The sequence below is a fragment of the Rhynchophorus ferrugineus genome, unplaced genomic scaffold, assembly GCF_030347505.1.
Source record: "Rhynchophorus ferrugineus isolate W39M unplaced genomic scaffold, kcgeb_rfMv2 rfM6, whole genome shotgun sequence".
NCBI classification, from domain to species: domain Eukaryota; kingdom Metazoa; phylum Arthropoda; class Insecta; order Coleoptera; family Curculionidae; genus Rhynchophorus; species Rhynchophorus ferrugineus.
Window position 1 is genome coordinate 10,485,626 of NW_027472585.1, and position 19,292 is coordinate 10,504,917.

General features: G+C 36.4%; 3 protein-coding genes across 16 annotated transcripts; 1 reads left to right on the forward strand and 2 right to left on the reverse strand.

Moving 5' to 3' along the window:
• Positions 1 to 465: 465 nt before the first annotated feature.
• On the reverse strand, positions 466 to 12,482 carry rno (PHD finger protein rhinoceros). 5 transcript variants are annotated; one of them, XR_013006366.1, is made up of 7 exons: positions 11,638 to 12,240; positions 11,287 to 11,391; positions 10,946 to 11,094; positions 10,714 to 10,893; positions 5,085 to 10,621; positions 1,906 to 4,366; positions 466 to 1,850 (listed from the first exon to the last, which is right to left on the reverse strand). XR_013006366.1 is itself a non-coding variant. In XM_076408963.1 (7 exons), exons 3-7 carry the CDS (start codon positions 11,350 to 11,352, stop codon positions 2,352 to 2,354), a joined length of 7,947 nt encoding a protein of 2,648 aa, XP_076265078.1. In that variant the 5' UTR covers positions 11,353 to 11,391; positions 11,638 to 11,687; positions 12,126 to 12,482; the 3' UTR covers positions 466 to 2,351. The 5 variants fall into 5 exon arrangements, 4 of the variants coding, with proteins under 4 accessions (XP_076265078.1, XP_076265076.1, XP_076265077.1 ...); XM_076408963.1 differs by having other exon boundaries at positions 466 to 4,366; positions 11,638 to 11,687; positions 12,126 to 12,482; XM_076408961.1 differs by having other exon boundaries at positions 466 to 4,366; positions 11,638 to 11,981; positions 12,045 to 12,241.
• Positions 12,483 to 13,307: 825 nt separating this feature from the next.
• Positions 13,308 to 14,221, forward strand: Nxt1 (NTF2-related export protein 1). Of its 3 annotated transcripts, none has more exons than XM_076408995.1 (5): positions 13,308 to 13,409; positions 13,462 to 13,497; positions 13,553 to 13,636; positions 13,691 to 13,835; positions 13,892 to 14,221. In XM_076408995.1, the coding sequence occupies exons 2-5, from the start codon at positions 13,489 to 13,491 to the stop codon at positions 14,059 to 14,061; spliced, it is 408 nt and encodes a 135-aa protein (XP_076265110.1). In that variant the 5' UTR covers positions 13,308 to 13,409; positions 13,462 to 13,488; the 3' UTR covers positions 14,062 to 14,221. The 3 variants fall into 3 exon arrangements, with proteins under 3 accessions (XP_076265110.1, XP_076265112.1, XP_076265111.1); XM_076408997.1 differs by having other exon boundaries at positions 13,702 to 13,835; XM_076408996.1 differs by having other exon boundaries at positions 13,357 to 13,497; positions 13,702 to 13,835.
• Positions 14,222 to 14,427: 206 nt separating this feature from the next.
• Positions 14,428 to 18,270, reverse strand: mri (BTB/POZ domain-containing protein mrityu). 8 transcript variants are annotated; one of them, XR_013006367.1, is made up of 7 exons: positions 17,998 to 18,257; positions 17,568 to 17,690; positions 17,313 to 17,519; positions 17,048 to 17,253; positions 16,684 to 16,992; positions 16,353 to 16,630; positions 14,428 to 14,951 (listed from the first exon to the last, which is right to left on the reverse strand). XR_013006367.1 is itself a non-coding variant. In XM_076408982.1 (7 exons), exons 1-7 carry the CDS (start codon positions 18,180 to 18,182, stop codon positions 14,812 to 14,814), a joined length of 1,368 nt encoding a protein of 455 aa, XP_076265097.1. In that variant the 5' UTR covers positions 18,183 to 18,257; the 3' UTR covers positions 14,428 to 14,811. The 8 variants fall into 8 exon arrangements, 5 of the variants coding, with proteins under 5 accessions (XP_076265097.1, XP_076265096.1, XP_076265100.1 ...); XM_076408982.1 differs by having other exon boundaries at positions 16,421 to 16,630; positions 17,313 to 17,507; XM_076408981.1 differs by having other exon boundaries at positions 16,421 to 16,630; positions 17,998 to 18,256.
• Between the last annotated feature and the right edge of the window lie 1,022 nt (positions 18,271 to 19,292).

The window sequence follows — 19,292 nt, forward strand, 5'->3', positions numbered from 1 at the left end:
AAAATCAAGGCTTCATGTTATCAATCTTCATTACAGCTTACAAGATTAAGACCTATGCCGAAAAGCAATTGAAAAAAATTAACATTTTTAAAGAGCATGTTCATTTACTTCCTTATCTTTAAACGTTTATGATGTATGTTTTATAAATTAAATGAAACTACACAAGAAATAAATGGTCACTTCTAACAAACCCCGTTGGTATTCTTTTTAATAAAAATCAGCTAATGATCAACTTAAAGACTGTATAAGTCAGACAGTATCCAGCCTTACCTAGCCCGTTACTGCCATGACTGGAATAACCATCTTGTTCTTTGTCGAATTTTACAAAGGCGATATTCAAGCCTACCACCGTTGCAGCAGTATTGGGTCTAATAACAATTCTAGACACACTAACAGCTTTTAGCCTGTTTGACTTCTAAATTAAATAGGTCTAATTATATCATCTAAAAAATAAAAACACATACATTTTGTATAAAACTGGATATAATTTATGAATCAACTATGTGTACATTTTAAACAATACACATAAATCTTACAGTCCGGCTTATAAACAAAATATACAAATTAAATAACATTTTACAATTCTTGTGCCGTTTTTTAGTTTATTCATTGTACAGTGGTAATAAAATTTAAAAAATCTGAGCCACAATTTCTATTTACAAAGTTTTCTAAATTATAAGTAAAAAAATAAAGCTATATTTAAAATTATAAAACCACTTTATCTCACTAAAATTCCAACAAAATAAAGCTCTTAATATTTCATTTATGCAACTTAAAAATAAAATTAACGTCGTTGAAATTTTAAGGAGGTCTTGGTGCAATGCTTTTGTTTTTTCGTTCTTAAAAAATAACCTATCATTAACAACGTCAACAAACAACAAAAATTTTACATCGAATAAAAAATAAATAAATTAAAAAACACTGAGTAAATAGAAAATGTTTTAAGGGAATTGAGAATTAAATGAAAATATATTTATATATATATATATATATAGCTCTTGTTCATTACTCTCAATGTAGTAGTTAATAATATTGTTTCTTTAACAGTAAGTAACAAATGGCTTGCTTTGTATCTAAATTTATTTTTTCATTATTGCCGATAAAATTATGTATAAAACAATTTTTCTTTACAATTAAAAAATCGGGCATTTTCGATATGATCTATTTACAAAATGCCGTGGTGATTGCATTTATATTAAACTATTTTCAATACTCAATCAAAATTGCATTATGTCACAAATAAACAACAAATGTGCTGCCTTGCAGCTATCATTTTTTTTAGATATTTTTGAGACGACGACATAAAATCTTTATTTGTAATTAAAACATGTTAAAATTTATTTTACAATACTGAATTTTTAATGTACATATATCAAATAGAAAATTACAAATAAAGATTAATCTATTTCCAATAAATCCAGGCTCTCTTTTCAACTTTGTAATAAAATATTTTAAAGAAAATAATAAGCTTAGCGGAAAAAATCACAACACAATTGTCTTAATCTTAATATAAAAATATGCTCAAGCCATTTGTCCTGTACAATATATCCGATGCATCAACAACCGTCTATCTAAAAAATTGTCAACACGAAATCATTTTAAATGAAATATATAAATTAGTACTATCTTATGTATTCACAGTTACCGTAACTTACAATATGTACAAAAATATGATTACATGTCTTACGATCTGAAAGGTGTTGATAATTGACTTTGTACAGATTAATAACTTAGTTTCTTACTTTTTTGTAAACCTTTAATCATCCTTGACCTGGCTAAAAGTCTATACACTGTAAGGATGCGGCTGCAGGATTCGGAATAAATTTTCGGAATATAATACCATTTTTTTTCTAATTATAAAGAAAACCCATAATATCACACGACATGTTTAAATACTAAACTTACCATGATAATGTACTTCTTTTTCTCCAATACGCTCAAGCTTAGCCCCGTTAAACATCTCTTAATTCACATCCATCTAACAATGACATAATGCTACCTAAACTGACCACAACTTGAGTATTCATATAGTTGAATCTGGCTATTCTCGTATAAAATTGAATTTGATAGTAACCTTGGTGACGGTAACATGCCTACTACGCCCACCAATGGAACCAATGAAAAAACATACTTGAATCAAATCCAATGACACTTTGAGTGGTCGGATTTGATCCCCAAACATATCAACGAATCTTATATAATTAATCTCATAGCGAAGATTCCGAATCCTGTAATCAAACGTGATGTATAAAAGAAATTTCAATCGTCACCATCGCAACGAAGGAATTGATGTACGGTCTCGTCCTCTTATCAACCTAAATATAATGCAACATCGGTACGTTAAACAGTTATCACCTAACCTCACAGTCTTTATTGAGTGGAACGGGAGGGGGGGCCGGTTGTAGGGCGTCGGGTAAATCCTCCAGGGCATCCGGTTCGGCTGGTGTCTGGACGGTTCCGGGAGGGGGCTGGCCAGGTTGCGTGACCTGATCCTCCTCGGTACGCGCGGAGCCCGCGTCGCACGTCGAGGTCGGTTTCATCACATAACCGGAACCTTCACCACATCGCGACAGTTTCAATTTAATAGGCGTGAGTTTCTGCGGCGGCTTATTATCCGCACCATCCTCCGGAGGTCTAGTTCGCGCGTTCGCGTCCTCTTGCACTTCACTATGAGTTTTTGGTTTACCGAAACGGATAATGAGTTTAGGCAGAGACTTCGAAGTCGCCTCGTTTGAAATTAGCTGTACCTCCGCGTCCGTCTTCTTGCGATCCTTCTTGCGGTGCTTGTTGTTTTTGTCCTTCTTCTTTTTCTTCACTTTCAGGTCGGCCATCACCAGTTTCCGAAACTTCATGCTTTCGCGACGCAGGTCGGCCACCGACGGTTTCGGTATCGTGGCCAATCGCTTCTTGGGAGGCCGCAAGTTCTTCTCCTCCACCTTCTCGCCCGTGACGATGCTGCTGTCGGTGTTGCCAATTTTGATTTTAAGCTTTGGTGCAGTGGCGGTGGGCCTTGGAGGTCGTCCTCTACGCTTGTTGCCCGTGTCGAAACTATTGGATATACTACTACCTGAACTTCGTCGCCTGTCTCCCAGGTGGTCATCCTCCATTGACAACTCCAACTGCTTTAGTTCTCGAGACAATCCACCAGGTCTCGACTTTTTATGATGTTTGGTCTCCAGTATGTCATCGGCGTCCGTCCTGTAATCCCTATAATCTTCTTTAGTGGGTATGCTGGTCATTGAGGCCACGGCCTTGGGAATGGTAATAACTGTACGGTTAAGAGGAGGGGCTGTGGGGGCGGCGGTGAAACTGGAATTGCTAGAGGGATCGTCCATATTCATGTCCTGCGTCCAATATTGCCTCAACAACTCCTTCTTTCTCATCCGTCTTAGGCTCGAAGTACCACCGGATATTCCGACAGAAACACTACTTCCCGCGTTGTTACTAACGGGGGTAACGGTTATATTCGAAACGGGGTCGATGGCGGGAGGAGGCGCGGCATTGGACGTATAATTCGCTATTGGACCCTTGATTTTCACCTTGAGTTGGTTTCGGGAATCTGACAGAGATACTTTGATGTTGTTACTATTATTGCTTACAATTTCGCACGGAGGTGGATCTTCTGTCTTTTCGGTGGTGAGGGCCGTACGAAGATCCTTTTCGAATTCTTCGTCTATATCTTCATGAACTTGCGGACCCGCCGTCCCCGTGACGAAACTGCCAAGCAGATTTTGCTCGTTGTAGGTGGGCTGATCGAAGGTGGAGCTGTTGTATGTCCTCATATCCACCGGGCCGGGCAATACCGGAGTGACGTCTGGGAAGGAAACCGGCGTCTCGCTATCCCTGCTGTTTTCCGTTTTACATTTCTCTGCAATCGGACTCGGTGGTTTCAGATCGCGCAGATCGGTGGGAAATCGGTTTTTCGGACTGGAAAATTTCGGAGAGCGAGGCGACGAGAACGAATCGTACTTTTTCTCGTGTACGTCTACGGATTTGCGTCGCTCTCTCATCGATTTAAGGTCGGTCATGTTATCGTTGGAGATATCGTCATCGAAATCGAGATCATACACGGTACCGACCAGTTTATTATGAATAGTGTTACCGCCAGTAAAATCGTATTCGTTGTGGTGACCACCTCGACCACGACCACGTCCACGTCCTCGGCCACGGCCTGATACTTGAGCCTTGGAAAGACCCGACTTGGCGGATCCTCGTTTGCCTTCTCCACGACCTTTTCCTGACCCAGACTGTCTTAGGCTTGGCTCCTGCCTGGGACTCTTGCCAGGAGACTTAGCCGGTGATTTGTTCATAAGTTGAGAAGTCACTCTTGCAGATGTACGTGTCGGTTTTGTTGGTGATTTCTTACCTACAAAATTAAGAATTATTTCAGTAATATATTTCGATTTTTCCTACTGCTAGGATCAGAATAATGTATAATCTTTATTTAAAAGGTTTATGTGAGATGTAAAGACAGACAAAAAATTGCGCTTTGAAAATGGAGATTTTAGATCTTTTTATTCGTCATATTTCCGAAAAGCGAAAAAATAATGCAGCCTTATCAGATAAAAATTGTCATAAAAAATCATGTCAAATCGATGAACACGATGGTCAAATTAAACGAATGGCGCTTGGAACTGTTTTGCCAAATTGTATAGTCCAGATATTGCCTCCAGTGACTAAAAATTTGATGCTTGCAGTTATTAAAAAAAAGCTCAAGGAAAAAGAGGTTGGCGCCAATAAAGAAATTATACACAATTATAGGGTGTACAAAATTAGACAAACGCTGGAATAAATAACAAAACTCTTGATGGGAAGCATTAATCAAGTCGAATTGTGTCTGGCCTGGTCGAAAAAGTGGTTTTATTAGTTAGACCCAGAGCTTGTTCAAAGATGTGTCATCATGGAAACTTGGTAGAATTATTACAATCAAAAATCTTCAAAAGTAAACTGAAGGAAAGAAGTTACAGTAAGAGTTTTTCACATATATAGCAATCAGTTAATTCCGATAATAAAACGGTACAATGTTCAGACTTAGCATTTCAATGGGATTCTTTTTCATTAATTTAAATTACAATAAAACTCACCTATTGAACTTCTGCTTGATGTACTTGGAGAAGGTAGAGTGTTATTAGTTGGAGTGCTATTACTATTTAATATCGTTGATGGCAATACTTCTTCTATTTGATTGCACGCTGGCAATATGGAATTTTCACTTGAGGTTACTGGTGGCGTTACTTCGGTAGGCTGATCAATTGGTTGGGTTGTTGCGGGTAGGTTGACCATAGCTGCCGTCAAAGCCATGTTGTGTTGCGACGAGGTAAAGGCCGCCGTACACGGAGACGAAAACGGTACATTTTCGTCAGCGGGCTTCGTCTGTGGCGGGATAGATGGCGGGAACGATGCTCCGAAGGCAGGCGGGAACATACCTGTAGAGCCTGTGGAGGTATAGGGAAGTTGAGTATTAACATTGGGAGGAGGGAAGAGGCTAACAGGTACAAACTGTGCCGTGGGATCTGTGTAGGGTGGAAAGTTGTCCATGGGATTGGTGGGGAAGGGTGCTAACTGAGACATGTAGGGTGCCATATCCAGCGACGAGTGATTAACCATCCGAATATCCTGGTTTATTTTACCATCATCTTCCTCCCTTCTCGAGCTTGAACTGGAACTTGAACTTGAACTGGACGAGGAACGTCGATTCGGCATGACATGAATGTCCGCCCATTTGGCTTGCGGGTGTATGTCGGGGTATGGAGAAGGACTGGGCATACAATCCAGTGATAATGGTGTTTGTGAGATTCGAGGATCGTGAGAGGGCGTTAAAGATTTTTCTTTTGGTAGTGATTCAATATGCGACGGCAGAGAATTTAAAACCGGCTGTTCTGGGAGCAAATGTGCTTGCTGATCTAAAGGATACTGCATGAACTGTTGCGAATCATTAATCTGAGTATCGCTAAGATAGTTGCAAGATTCTTGAGATTGTATCGTATTGTAATTTTCACTTGGAGGGACCCATCGTTCGTCGCCATCTATATGAGTGGAGTGTACAAGATCTTGTGCTTGTTGCAGAGTAATGTTCTTGACGGATTCCATCGGAAGTACTGGTTCACAATTACTGAACGGATATTGCTGCGATTGTTCGCTTTGTTTGTCACCAATGAACTCTTTTGTAAAATGAGGTGTAAGATTATCAATATTCTCATTAACTAACATTATAGATGATTCCTCTGGTACTTCTAAATTAGCAACTGGTGTTATGTCAGTTAAATTATCAGCATTTTCTTGTTTAACAGCGTTGTTCATAGGAGCTTCCCCGTCTCTCGTAGTGCTTTTTTTGGTTATTTCAATACGAAAACGAAGCTTCTCAACTAAGTTGAGAGTAGCCCTGGCACTGTCTTCCTGAGTGTCTTCTTTGATTGATGAATTATTGTATGGTTGAATTGGTAATGGTTTTATCATATCATCTTTGCTGAGTCCAAAATCATCAACAAATTGAAGCAGATCAGTGTCTTTAGCATGGGTGTTTGGCGAAAACATAGACCTGCTATCCAGAACCTCCAATGATTTCGTTGCGTTCTCAGTTTCATTTTCGTAATCTTTAAGATCTGACTTGTTGCTTTCTATAACCAAACTAAAGTCATTAATTTGCTGAGGCATTACATTTTCATAAAAGTCATTTTCTGTTTTAGAGTTTGGAGGAAGTTCTACTGCTGGTACTATTTCTTGGGTGGTTTTTGAAGACTTCGTTTGTACCTTCTCAGATTCGATTTTATTTTCTTTTGTTTCGCTATTTGCCAATAATTTATCTGCAAAAATATCATCTATGCTTTTCGCTTTCACAGGAGAAGATTTTTTGTTAGATTTTCTTTCAACTGTATCTAGTTTTCGTTCTATTTGTTCTTTTAATTCCTTGTTTGGAGACCTGATTAACGTATCGATTTTGGGATAATCAATTTTCTTCGGTATTTTATCTGAATGAATGTCTTTCTCCTCTTCGAGTGGTTTTGTTTTGTTATCCTTATCTGTTTGTTGTTTATCTAACACTTTAAGGGGTTGCTCAGGTGATTTTGTTTTAATCGCATCTTTCGCATATTTCTCTTTTTCATTTCTTTTTTCAATTGAATCAAATAGCTTGTCCAGAGTCGATTTGGATTTGACAGTTCCGATTTTGCCAGCTTTCCTTTCTCGTATTTCGCGTTCCAAATCAGGTTCTTTTGCGCCCTGAACATTTTCGATCAACTTTTTGTCCGTTTTGCCGAACGTAGGTGATAACTTGGTGGACTCCGTCTTTTCCTGATCGCGTCCGACAACGGGATGCACAGCGTTAGAGTCTGGTTTTCCCTTTCTGTTACCTTTGGGCTCTCTTTCCACACCGACACGTTGGTCATCAGACAAATCTCTTGTCCGAGCATCAGCATTTCCGATCCTATCACTGGTGTGTTGTGATGTGCGGGGAGGTCTGCCGCGTGGGGCCCGTCCACGACCTCTTCGACTCGGTTCCTCTCTTTTAGCAGGCGACGTGGACAGCTTCTTGTCACCACTGGACTTGCGACCTCTGCGAGCCGTCCCATCGGTCTTGGGAACATCACTGACTTTGGACTGCACGACAGGAGATGTTCTTCGTGGTGTAGGAGATTTCTTTTGACGCGAGGGAGATTTTTTTGTTGGTGATGGTGAAGGCTTGCGTGGTGGTGTTGGTGATTTTCGACGAGCGCTTGATGAGGAACTTGAGTCGCTTGAATCGGATGAAGAAGATGACGCCGCAGACTGGGCTCCCTTGTCAAGAAAGGGCCAGTCCTTGGCGTTACCTGTTCGCTTATTCGCATCCCGCTGCGATGTGTTTGAACAAAGGCTCTCGGAACGCGGAGGTCCGTTGGTAGTTGTGGGGGTTTCTTTTTCGGTGTCTTCTTCGCTATCAGAACTAGACGTACTACCAGAATCCGAGGAGCTGCTTGATGTCGACGACGAAGTACTTGATGAATGTTCAGAGTGTACAGATGATTTTCGCCTGGTCTCTTGAATCTTAGCCGGAACTTTACAATGTTCAGATTCTAACTTTTTACTGCTGTCAGATTTACTCTTTTCAGGCTCTTTTACATCCTTCTTATTCTTCATGATAGCTTCATTATGATCCTTCAATTTAATATCTGAAGCCTGCGAATTATCCACCGTTGCTGTACTGGGTTTTACTAATCCACTCTTAATATGTTCTGCAGCCTTTTTAGCTGCCTGTCTTTGAGGCACAAATGCTAACAAATCTTGAACTTCTCCGTCTTTATTTGGCGTACCTGGAGTTGTTTTAATGTCTTTTTTCTCTTTGGGCTCAACTTCTTTCTCCTTAATCTCCTTTGATTCTTTCGTTTCTCTCAGAATCTTATTTTTGGGTTTTGGTTTAACATCCTTCTTTTCTTTGTCGTCTGCTTTGCAGGATGCCTCCTCGGTGGATGGAGCATGCTGTTCCTTATTGCGATTAGTCAACTTCAAATTCTCAGATGCTTTCTTCGCTGCCTGCCTTTGAGGAACAATTAATTCTGAAGGCACGTAATCCTTCTTCTTAACTTGTATATCGTCGTTTTTGATTTTCTTCTTTGTCTCTATGCTTGCTTTTACGATATTTTTAGAACTGCTGGGTTTATGAGAAAACTCCTTTACTGCTGCCTTCGTACGAAGCTTATTTTGTGAATCATTCGTAGCATTTGATGATTTATCATCGTTCTTCATCGATACATCAGAACTATCACTATCAGAATATATCGAAGACATGGTTTTCTTTTGATTGTCGGAGGTATGGGTCGGTTTAATAGGCAAAAGATCGTCGCTGTCACTGCCAGTATCACCCAGTTCACTAGCCACCTGTTCCAGACGAGATCGTGAAGGTGGTGCCTCTTTTTTATCTGTAACTTTTTCGTCCTCGCTACTGGTATCCACCTTACTTTTGGATAAAATGCGTTTCTTTTGGCGAATGTTCGTTTTTCGAGGCGACTTTGTTTTCTTTTTCGAGAGGTCATCCTCGGAACTGCTGTGCACTTGTTTTTCTTTATTATCTTTCGGTCGTTCATCACTGCTGCTCGCACTCGAGAGACTGCTATCATAGAAACTATTGCTCCTGCGTTTGGAAGACCCGTTGAAATACACTTTTTTATAGGGATTGTTCTTAACGTCATGGAACAGCCCGTTAATGTCCGAGCGATGATCGTCTCCCGAACGCGAAGGTGATTCGGAGCCTGCAATCCGGGCCAAGATGACATTGAAGTCAGAAGTATGGTCTTCCGCTTCGTTGTGCGAGTAAAGGCGGTCGTAGATTGAAGGTCCGTGATTGGCCTCGATCACAGCCTGAACGACCGGCGTAGGTAACGTACTGGAAGAATCCAAAACGGCCGCTTGTTTATGGAAGGTTTGTTCGCGCATCCGGAAGAAGGTGCGACTCAGTTTCTCTCTTCGGCTCACCATATAACAGAGATTGCGAACACGCTCTAGGTCTTGACGAAGTTGTACAAACATCCTCATTTTCTCATCGGCTTGCTCCCGCTTATCCGACAGCATATCGACGTCTTCTGATTTTGGCGGCAAAAGCGGTTTATTGTTCCCGGCTTTTCGCTTCAATTTCCAGTAATTGTAGATGTACTGTAGACCATCCATGTCCACTTCAATGTGCATGTTAATGTCTTTAATAGTTACGTGCTTAAAAAATTCCGCTTCAATTTCCTGTAAGCGTGCTGCTCGGGCTTGATTTTTCTCATCGTTGGTCATGTCTTTCCGTTTTTTTCGCTTACAGTCATCGTCTTCCGATCCAGAACATACGCTCTTCTCGCTCTTTTTACTGGACTTGCTATGCTTTTCACAGTAAGATCGCAATTTTACTCCGTCATCGGCGTTCTCATCTTCGATGATTGCTCGCATTTCCAATCCGTGTTTAAAGGCGCAGGTCACATGGTACGCCGTTTTACATGTTTTTACAGAACACTGTATGCAAGCGCCGACACGCTCCCTACAAAGCACACATAATAGAGCCCAGCGGCTCTGAGGAATGCTCGAAATCTTAGTAATTGGCTCCATCTTCTCCACACAGCCGATGCTAACCTCGGGGATCCAGAGCGCACAAGAGACGTGAGCCCATTTATGACCAGTCCGCGTCGATTTCATTGCACCTCCCTTGTTGGGACATAAAACACAGTCTGGCCTCTTGTGAATGTTACAAGTACAGCACAGCCACTGACCTTCAGGTATACGCGTTATCCCGTAACATGCTTGATGAACGCATATATTACAGCTATCACAAAAAACCATCTCGTTGCCATCTTCTGAGTCCGGAGACCGACACACGTCACAAATAACATTCTCATCGTATTCGATGCCCAATCCTTCTTCATTCCTCAATATAGATTGGATTTTGTCCCAGCACCTTAACTCCAACCTCTCAATCACCCTTTCCAATTGATTTTCAAAAATGGGACTCTGACCGCACGCCGCCCGTTCTAGGTTAGTTATTTTCAGCCAGGCTACATCACACTCATCCAAGTCATAAGAACAAGCCGCTTCTGCCTGAGCAGGTACATGAGAAAGACTAATCTCATCCTCATCAAAATTTTCATCTTTTGTTATTCTTATATATTTATTTTTCGGTCTAAAATATTCAAAAAAAAAATTAGATCAGAAAATCATCCTGTATAAAAAGCATTCTTTCTAAATATATTTCCCATAACAAATATTACTTACAATCGAAAATCTTTATGCAACTTTACAGGTTTTATAGTCATCGTGCTGACAGATGGTTCTGGTAGGGAATCTGGATTCACTGGCACCTGTACCCCTCTCTCCCATTCCTGTTTCCACTGATCCGCAATCACCCAATATTCATCGGAAGCCAGTGGTTCAGAATCCGGCAATTTCATGGCACTGATAATTTTCCTTTTCAATAATTTCGTAATCATTTTAATTAATAACTTACCTTATCAGATCTTTGCGGAAGAGTTCAGCCGGAGCTTCAGTTGTAGTCCGATTATAAATTGTTTTTAAATCATTGGAACGGGGTTGCCAGGAACTTTGGGCTTGCACAGCCGCCAAGGAGGCCGCCTCCTCTTCCTCGGCCGTCGTCCGCTGCAAAACCACGTTTTCTTCATTTATATCAGAACATATAATAATGCTTTACAGTTAGTTTAATCTAACAGAAATGATGGTTTAAATGTTCTTTATCTGAAGATTCAAATGTAACAACAAACTACATTTTATCTTTCCAAACAAATAAGTCATATAAAATAACTAAAATTTAATATATCACCAAGTACTAACCTTACGCCTTTTAACAGGAACCGAGCCATCATCAGTTCTATTAGGCCTTTTTACCCTCTGAGACATTGCACTTTCCTTGTGCTGGTAAAATATTTTCTATGCATCCTAAAAAATAATTAATAAGCATTAGAAATGGAATTACTTAAACAAAAAAAAATATCTATATTAATTAGACTTAATATCAATTTATTAATCTTACAATAAATATTGTTATGATAATGTACATTATTTTATAACCTAAAAAAGCATTACACATTCTATAAAAACATTTATTGATAGTCAAAATATGTTGTTTTATAAAATAATGTAGCAGGTCTTATGCTAAGATAAATATCATAACAAATTACTTACTACATAGCTTCACCAAATATATAAGGTAAAATTGTCCAAACATTCACTTACTGCAACAGGAAGAAGATTCTGTTACAATTCCAATTATCACTTTGTTAAAACATTATCATCTACGTTAACTTTTCTATAATTCTTAATCAGTAATTATAAACAAATTCTGAATAACACTGAATACAGAAACTATTTTAGAAATAAATGAATCTAACATAGTCTGTAGACAAACTTAAATACGTTGCTTGGATATCTTTTTTCGCATCTTTCATATCGTTTAAATCTTCGTCCGGTATATCTATCAAATTATCTTTTCTTTCTGTCCAAAATATAAATATGCTTGGTAAATATATCTAAAAAGTAGATTGTCAAATAATAGCAGAGGTGGCTCCCATGTCTGAATTGTAAACATTTACGTTTATACGTTTTTCACTAGCACACACACGGTTAAACGCGTTTTAGGCTAAATCCTCACTAAAATATATAATGCTCTTTACCATTGGCTTTTGTTTTCTCATGCTTTTGATTGATTTTCAAAAGATTTTAATTAAATCGACTCCATTAGACTCCATTTGGTAAGACCAACAACATTGACAATGAAGAGGGCAGCACAAGCGTCGGCAGTCGACGACATGAACGAAAAACTGGAATCTAGGTTGTGTTTCTCTTTCTAATTCCCCTATTTTTATTATTCCTGCGCCGATCGATAAGGTATAGTGTTAAATTTGAAAGCAATATTCATTAACACTTATGGTTTTACAATAAATACTTATAATTTATTCACAGAATATACTTGATACTCCTTCAATCACTTGTTATAGTTTTCCAATATACCATTTTCTATCTCACTTGCAGGAAATCGACGTCCTCATTTCACATTCTCATATATGATAGAAACAAGTTACTTCGATTTTTAATATCAATCCCTTTAAGAGGTAGCTTTCTATCCATATACGTTAAATTATTTCAACGTGAGAAACAAAAATATATTTTGGCGCCATAGAGAAATAAACAACTAAAAAGGATAGCTTCTATCACGTGATTGTTAAGGAATTTTGGCGGGGATATATGTAATCAATTTTAAAGCATTACACATATTTATTGTTTATAGCATTGTTATGCTTATAACTTTATCAAATTCGTCGTTACTAGGTTCAAACAATCAGACGTTTAAATCATTAATGATAGAATTTTAATCAATAAAAGTAAAATCTTCAGTTACGCCCCCATGGTTAATACTTTATATTTTGTAATTAAGTAATCGCTAATATATATTAGAAAATATCATGTACATTTTAACCGTTTATTAATTAAAAGAGATATATGTTGATTAATAGTTTAATATTTTAATTAACTAATAGAAAACACTAGTAGAAATAAAAGTTCAACTATATTTAAAGCCTACGATACGTTGTTATATGCTTAGTTGCATAAGTTTAATATTAAAAACCCAACTTTATTAATGAACGGTATATATATATATATATATATAAAGGTAACATGCAACAGTTTTACAATACATATGTCTATCTTTGTCTTTATCTTCCATTAAAAATAATATTGTCGGTAAAACAGTATTTCTTTAAGTCCAGAAAAATTTATATTTTAAGAAGTTCAGAAATATTGTTCATAATCCATTATTTTGTTGTATGAAGGGTTGCATAACTTCTATATTAAAAGAAGTGTCAAAATCTAATTATTTTTTATTTATTTTATACCTTTATTCTATGAGTAACCAATAATTTTATACTCAATGGTAATAGATACACACTAATACACTGGTAATAGCATGTGTTAATATTAATATAATATATACAAATTATATTTATATAGTAGGTCTATGTTTATATTTTGGTTAAAATGGATCAGGTAAAAAACATAACTTGATATTTGATCAACAATTTTTTAATTGTTTGAATTTCAGTTTAAGAATAGAGTTCACGAAGCCTGTAGAATAGCAGAGGAATTTACAAAATTATATTATGAAACTATTGATAAACGCAGACATGTAAAGTTAAATTAGTTTTGTATTTTACCTGTTTATTTTATGTACACATTTTAGCTTCTATCTAGGTTATATTTAAATTCAGCAGTGTTGTCTTGGAATGGGAATGGAGTTAAAGGAGATAGTGATATTGAAAAGTTTATCAAAGATTTGCCACTTTCAGACCATACATTAACCACATTGGATGCCCAGCCAATATTAGGTATTTGCCTTAAGTTTTTTTAGCTGAACAATTACTGAAATTGTTTGATATTTTAGATATCGCAGTAAATGGACAGTTAACTTTTATAATACAAGCAAGTGGGACAGTAAAATATCAAGACAAAAACCCAAAAGCTTTCCAGCAAAATTTTGTGATTACAGCTCAAGGGGATAAATGGAAAATTGTTAGTGACTGTTTTCGAAGTCCAGAACCATTAGGAAAATAATACATATTTTTTTACATAAATTATATATTAGTCAACATCATTTAAAGAACACATTTATTGAGTGGCACTAGCTTATGTATAAACTAAAAGTTAATTTGTGTTTGAACCAAATAAATTTGTAAATCTTATTTATAGATCATGATTAAACATATTTTTCAAACAATGAATTTTAATATCGCTAACTGCTGGAATGGTAGAAAACATATGATATATGAGCTTTTTATCACAGTCCATCCACATTCAAAGCAAATTTGTATTGCTTGATTAAATCAAAATGGAAACGCTGCTGATGATAAATTTCCTTCACAAATGATGTTAATGTTCTCAAAGTTTGTGTTCGCGATGAGAAAAATTAAGAAACTTCAGTTTTTCAAAACAAACTTTACTGATCAAGATAAAATATGTATATAAAAAAATATAAACGCACAACCAAGTTTTATGTTACTTTAAAGAGTCTGTATTATGAGTTTCACTAAAAATATAGTGAATATTTTAATCATATTTTTCATAATTGAAAGGTACAAAAACAACCTTTTTAAATATGATAAAAAAAAACATGTCACCATATGTTTTATAATGAAACATTTGTTATCTTAGGGTCTTAATTGGGGAAATAGCAAAGTCTAGATATAAATACATTAAACATACAAATATAGTTCAGTCGAATATTGAAGTAATGATAACATAGATATAATATTAATTACATTTGTCCCTATTCATCACATCTCAAACGAATTAGCATAGGGATGATTATATATTGGCATCGTCTGGTGGTAAGTTGTTTCCTGGAAATAAATCTGGAAGACCGCCAACAGCCCCCTCTTCATTGTCAGCAATGGGTAAATCAGCTGGAGCAGCATCTCCTATAGTAGCAGTCACGATAGGATTACCTAATGAACAGAATCAATTTAACAACACAATTATTAATAATGTAACTTCAAAAACATTCAGAAACTTAATTTAGTAAGTGGGCCATGCCATTATGTCATTTAAAACTATATTTAGACCCATGAAAATGTTATGGTAAAGCGAGCACTTGGACGCATCACATGTTTCATATTTATTCTCTAATTACGTATTATATTTGAACTGCTGCACATGCATTATTCATCCTTTATATCTTTGTACAAGTGATGCAACGAATATTAATTGTTAAGCATAAGAATATATGAGAGCGACATTTGCCAATGCTTATATGTCTGTCATGTATACATCTTGAGTTCCTTCATTTGGTTATTAAAATTATGATTAGCCGGCTTGGTGGCGCAGTGGTAAAGGCGATAGGACGGTCCTCCTACTGTTGCAATAGCCGTGGGTTCGAATCCTGCTGGGGCATGGTCGTAAATTTATGTTTGTGATTGTCCTAGGTAAGAGTGTAAAATCCGACAAGGAAAATGATCCCAGTCACGCCAGTAACCAGGCTGGGTAAGACCGGATGTCTTCTGGGATGAATTATTTGAAATATAAAAAAATTATGCTTAACTTTAATTAAATTTTTTAATTCCACCATAATTTTAAAAATCACTGAATCAAAAAGATCATCTGTTACACTTCTCGGAAAAAACTGATCTTGAATTTCTCTGGCGCTCTGTTGCCAACACGAATTTCTGTCGAATTTATTTCTAGAATCATAAAAATGATCCTTTTAAATTGAAAATAAAAGTATATAAGAAAATAATATCGTTTCATTTGTTAACGAACGGGAAATATTACATAATTTGTTATGTGATTTTCTAATTTTTAATGAAAAGATTCTGATATTGAAGATTGAACGTAATCAATACAATTGTATTAAAATTGATAAAAGGATAAAGGTTTTATTCTAAAAATGATAAAAAAGTCATTTTTTTATTTACCCAGTGCCATACGAAGTCCATCATTAATTTTTTTCCGTTTAATATGCAAAACGTTTTTAGAGCCACCTTCAATGAGTAAATTATCCGCTAAGGGAAATAAACACCGTAGTCTGGAACCACATAATCAAATGTTAAGTATGCAGAGGAAGTTATTCGAAAATTGGATTCATTTTGACATTCTTGGTTAGAATGTACTTAAAGGCTGCAATTGAAACCGCATTATTTATATATAATTAAGTAACAATATATAATTAATAATGAATTATAATGATATGCAAAAACACTATGATCTGTCTGATGCGTATGCTCACCCTAATAAAAATAACAAATGACAGGCGCATTAAAAGGTAGTGATTATGAAGGATACTTCATTAAGTTTATCAATGCACAGTTCTGATTAAACTTGTTGCTGTGAAATTAATTAATTGAACTTACATTAATGCCTTAGTGCTGCAGTGATAAACTATGTTCCATATAAACAACATATCATGTGGATTAATTACCCCTTGAATCCAGTTCTAAGGCTGGATCTGCGGTGGCCTCCGCTAGATTGGTCACACTCTTAGACTTAACACACTGGAAATCTACATGCCTACTCTTTGCCTCTTCTTTCTCCCAAGACATATGAATGAATGGTCTCTGGACATAGTTGTATATTACTTCAGAACGACCACCTGGTCTCTTCTTAACTTTTTCCTTGTATGTCGGATAACCTTGAATATCAATGCAAATATATCCAATCAAAACTTTACCACTATATAAATACCTTCAATCCCTAGCCTGATTTTCTTCAGGCCCCTGTCTTTCAAGACCTGTTTGGCAACATCTCTGTTTTCAATATATTTAAAAAATCTATGCATGGCAGTGCTATTAATAGTCTGACTATATTCTTCTCCCATTTGGGGTGGATACTCCTCATCCCAATCAACAGTATCGTCATCTAACAAAACCACTACATGGCATTCTCTGTCTCCTCTTTGAGCAGAATTAACCATAAGTGGTAAAATCAATTCTTCAAGAAACACCTCAAATTGGCAACGAGCTCCTTCATTAGACAGTTCATGAAGTAAGCCTCCTATAGGATTATAGAATAAAGTAAAAATGAAACAAATTATTAAACTTAAACTTACGTAAATTTTGGCATCGAACAGTAGAAGCATCAAAAGGAACCAATAAATAGTCACACGCCTCTCGTAGCTCTTGCACTGAAATTGACGGTGGGCATTTTATTACACCTCCTCTATAATACTCTAAAATTGCCCTAAACAGCGAAGCTGAAATACCTTCGGCAACCTCATATTCACCTCTTTCATTTGGATGAGTGTCTAATGTGGAGCTGTAAGTCAAAATGCATTGAATTTACTAATAAAATACAAAAACGCCACTGAATTATACCTAAACATTCGACCCAACATTGTATTTGGATAAGCTATAAATAAAGCTGGATCAACAACAAATCTTGTGTTATCCACAACTAAAGTAACACGATCCTCACTAGCAACCGATGGAGCAGATTGTTGTGGTGATTGAGGGCCTAATCCTAACTGAGAGGTTTTGCACTGAGTTGTGGCCTGTGACAGGCCGCGTGTCCTGCAACAAAGACTATTACTAGGTTTACAATAGTATGCGTCATCAGCAGGGGACCCTTGCCTGCGAGATAGCGCACCATGGCATTTGTTTGACAAAGGGGGCCCTGAATGGCAGCGCAGGTCCCCAATGGATGCTAAGCCGCGCTGGACCAAACAGGGTTTGGGTTTGAAGAGAGAGCCGTGGCTATTTAAAATAGGAAAGTTACTAAAAAGTTGAATGTAAAGAAATTTAATAAATTTGGAAATTACACAAACCGCAATAAGAATATAAATAGAAAAATCTAGAAACGATATTTTTACCTTTGCATATTTTTGTTTTCAGTTAATTCTATAACATGTACATCATCGCATTGTCAAAACACATGTCATCAAGTAAAATCAAAGAAATAAAATTTGGAATATTGTCGCACAATAAGAGCATTAAAATACCATTAAAAGGTCATTACACAAAATAAATTACTTTATCTAAAACAAAATCTAGATGTAAATACCTCATGCGAGTTTTGAAAACTTTTCTTCTACGTTCGTCTGTGTAATCTTCAGTATCGCTGCTTGTATCATTGTGATAGTGGCGATCACTGGCTCCTGCCATTTTGTCTTGGGGTAAAAAACACCGAACAAGAATGTAAATATAGCTAGCACAAATATCAGTTTCTCTGGAATTAATCCAGAACATATGCTAATAACAAACTACATAAAATTTCTTATCACCTTAACAGCAACAAAATATGAAGTACAAGTGACAGTTGACAGTTTAGTTCATTGACATCAGGGGTGTGCAACTACAATGCTAAGTGGTGGGGCAAAATCTTGTTTAGTCCAATCATTGGTGGCGCTGACAACGTGAATTTGATTGGTTAGTTTAAAAATATTATATAGAATCCTGTAAGGAAAATAATTTGCTTTGATTGGTCAGCCATTTCACGTGACCATTTTATGACGTCACATTTGCTGGCCAATAATATTTGAATGAAAATCGAATTTAATTTAAAAAACTAATTTATTAAAATAAAATCCTATACAAATATACATAAATGTAAATAATATAAATAATAATAAAAAACAACAGAAATATACATAATTGCAAAAAGCAAAAATAAATAAACTACAAAAATGTAAATAAAAAAAATTAAAAGCCCCATACTCCAGACAAAATAATTAAAATACTCTTCTATAACGCCTGCTCCCTTTTTCGTATTTGTTTAGTGCCATCAATTTTATAGGATCTATTAGAGTTCTATCTTGTATTTGTGCTATACTGAAGGTAAACTTTAAGTCCTTCCCTGTTAATATTGAATTAACTTGTTTAACCCAAAAATACAATGAACATTTGACAATAAGATTTAAAATGTGGTCTTCAAAATCGCTATGGACTGGGCAGTTGAAACGTTTAAAATTTATGTGTTTTTTTAAGACATCTCTCAGAATAACAGATATGCTATTTTTATGACAAAATCTAGGTATTAAATAAAAGAGATAGCTTAAAGATCTACAAACAGTATAGTAAAACAGTCTTGATGGAGTTGTTAATTTGGGTCTACGCGGCTGCATCGCTTCTATAAAATCAGTATCGAGTTTTTGATCTGTGGAACTACTTAATGTAGAATGTAGACAGATATTGCACGTTGTCTTTTTTCTCAGAAGTTTTATCAAATAGCCTGAAATATAGACTAACGTGCAACGTTCCACTCTTGTTTTCCTCAGAGCAAAGTTCTCTGGAACTGAAAATATAGACTCAACTGGTGATTCTACAACCTCTGGTGATGCTACATCTCCAGTTAAAAAA

What these genes read in the sequence shown, in the direction of transcription:
- rno (XM_076408963.1), bottom strand. Translation starts at nt 11,352, where the DNA reads ATGTCTCAGAGGGTAAAAAGGCCTAATAGAACTGATGATGGCTCGGTT. An exon ending in TTCCGCAAAGATCTGATAAG is followed by an intron (nt 10,894 to 10,945) that starts GTAAGTTATTAA and finishes GAAAATTATCAG; the next exon opens with TGCCATGAAATTGCCGGATT. An exon ending in TTGCATAAAGATTTTCGATT is followed by an intron (nt 10,622 to 10,713) that starts GTAAGTAATATT and finishes TGAATATTTTAG; the next exon opens with ACCGAAAAATAAATATATAA.
- Nxt1 (XM_076408995.1), top strand. An exon ending in CTATTGATAAACGCAGACAT is followed by an intron (nt 13,637 to 13,690) that starts GTAAAGTTAAAT and finishes TACACATTTTAG; the next exon opens with CTTCTATCTAGGTTATATTT. An exon ending in GGATGCCCAGCCAATATTAG is followed by an intron (nt 13,836 to 13,891) that starts GTATTTGCCTTA and finishes TTGATATTTTAG; the next exon opens with ATATCGCAGTAAATGGACAG.
- mri (XM_076408981.1), bottom strand. Translation starts at nt 18,182, where the DNA reads ATGTTCTGGATTAATTCCAGAGAAACTGATATTTGTGCTAGCTATATT. An exon ending in GTTTTCAAAACTCGCATGAG is followed by an intron (nt 17,691 to 17,997) that starts GTATTTACATCT and finishes TATTTTAAATAG; the next exon opens with CCACGGCTCTCTCTTCAAAC. An exon ending in ATGTTGGGTCGAATGTTTAG is followed by an intron (nt 17,254 to 17,312) that starts GTATAATTCAGT and finishes TTTGACTTACAG; the next exon opens with CTCCACATTAGACACTCATC.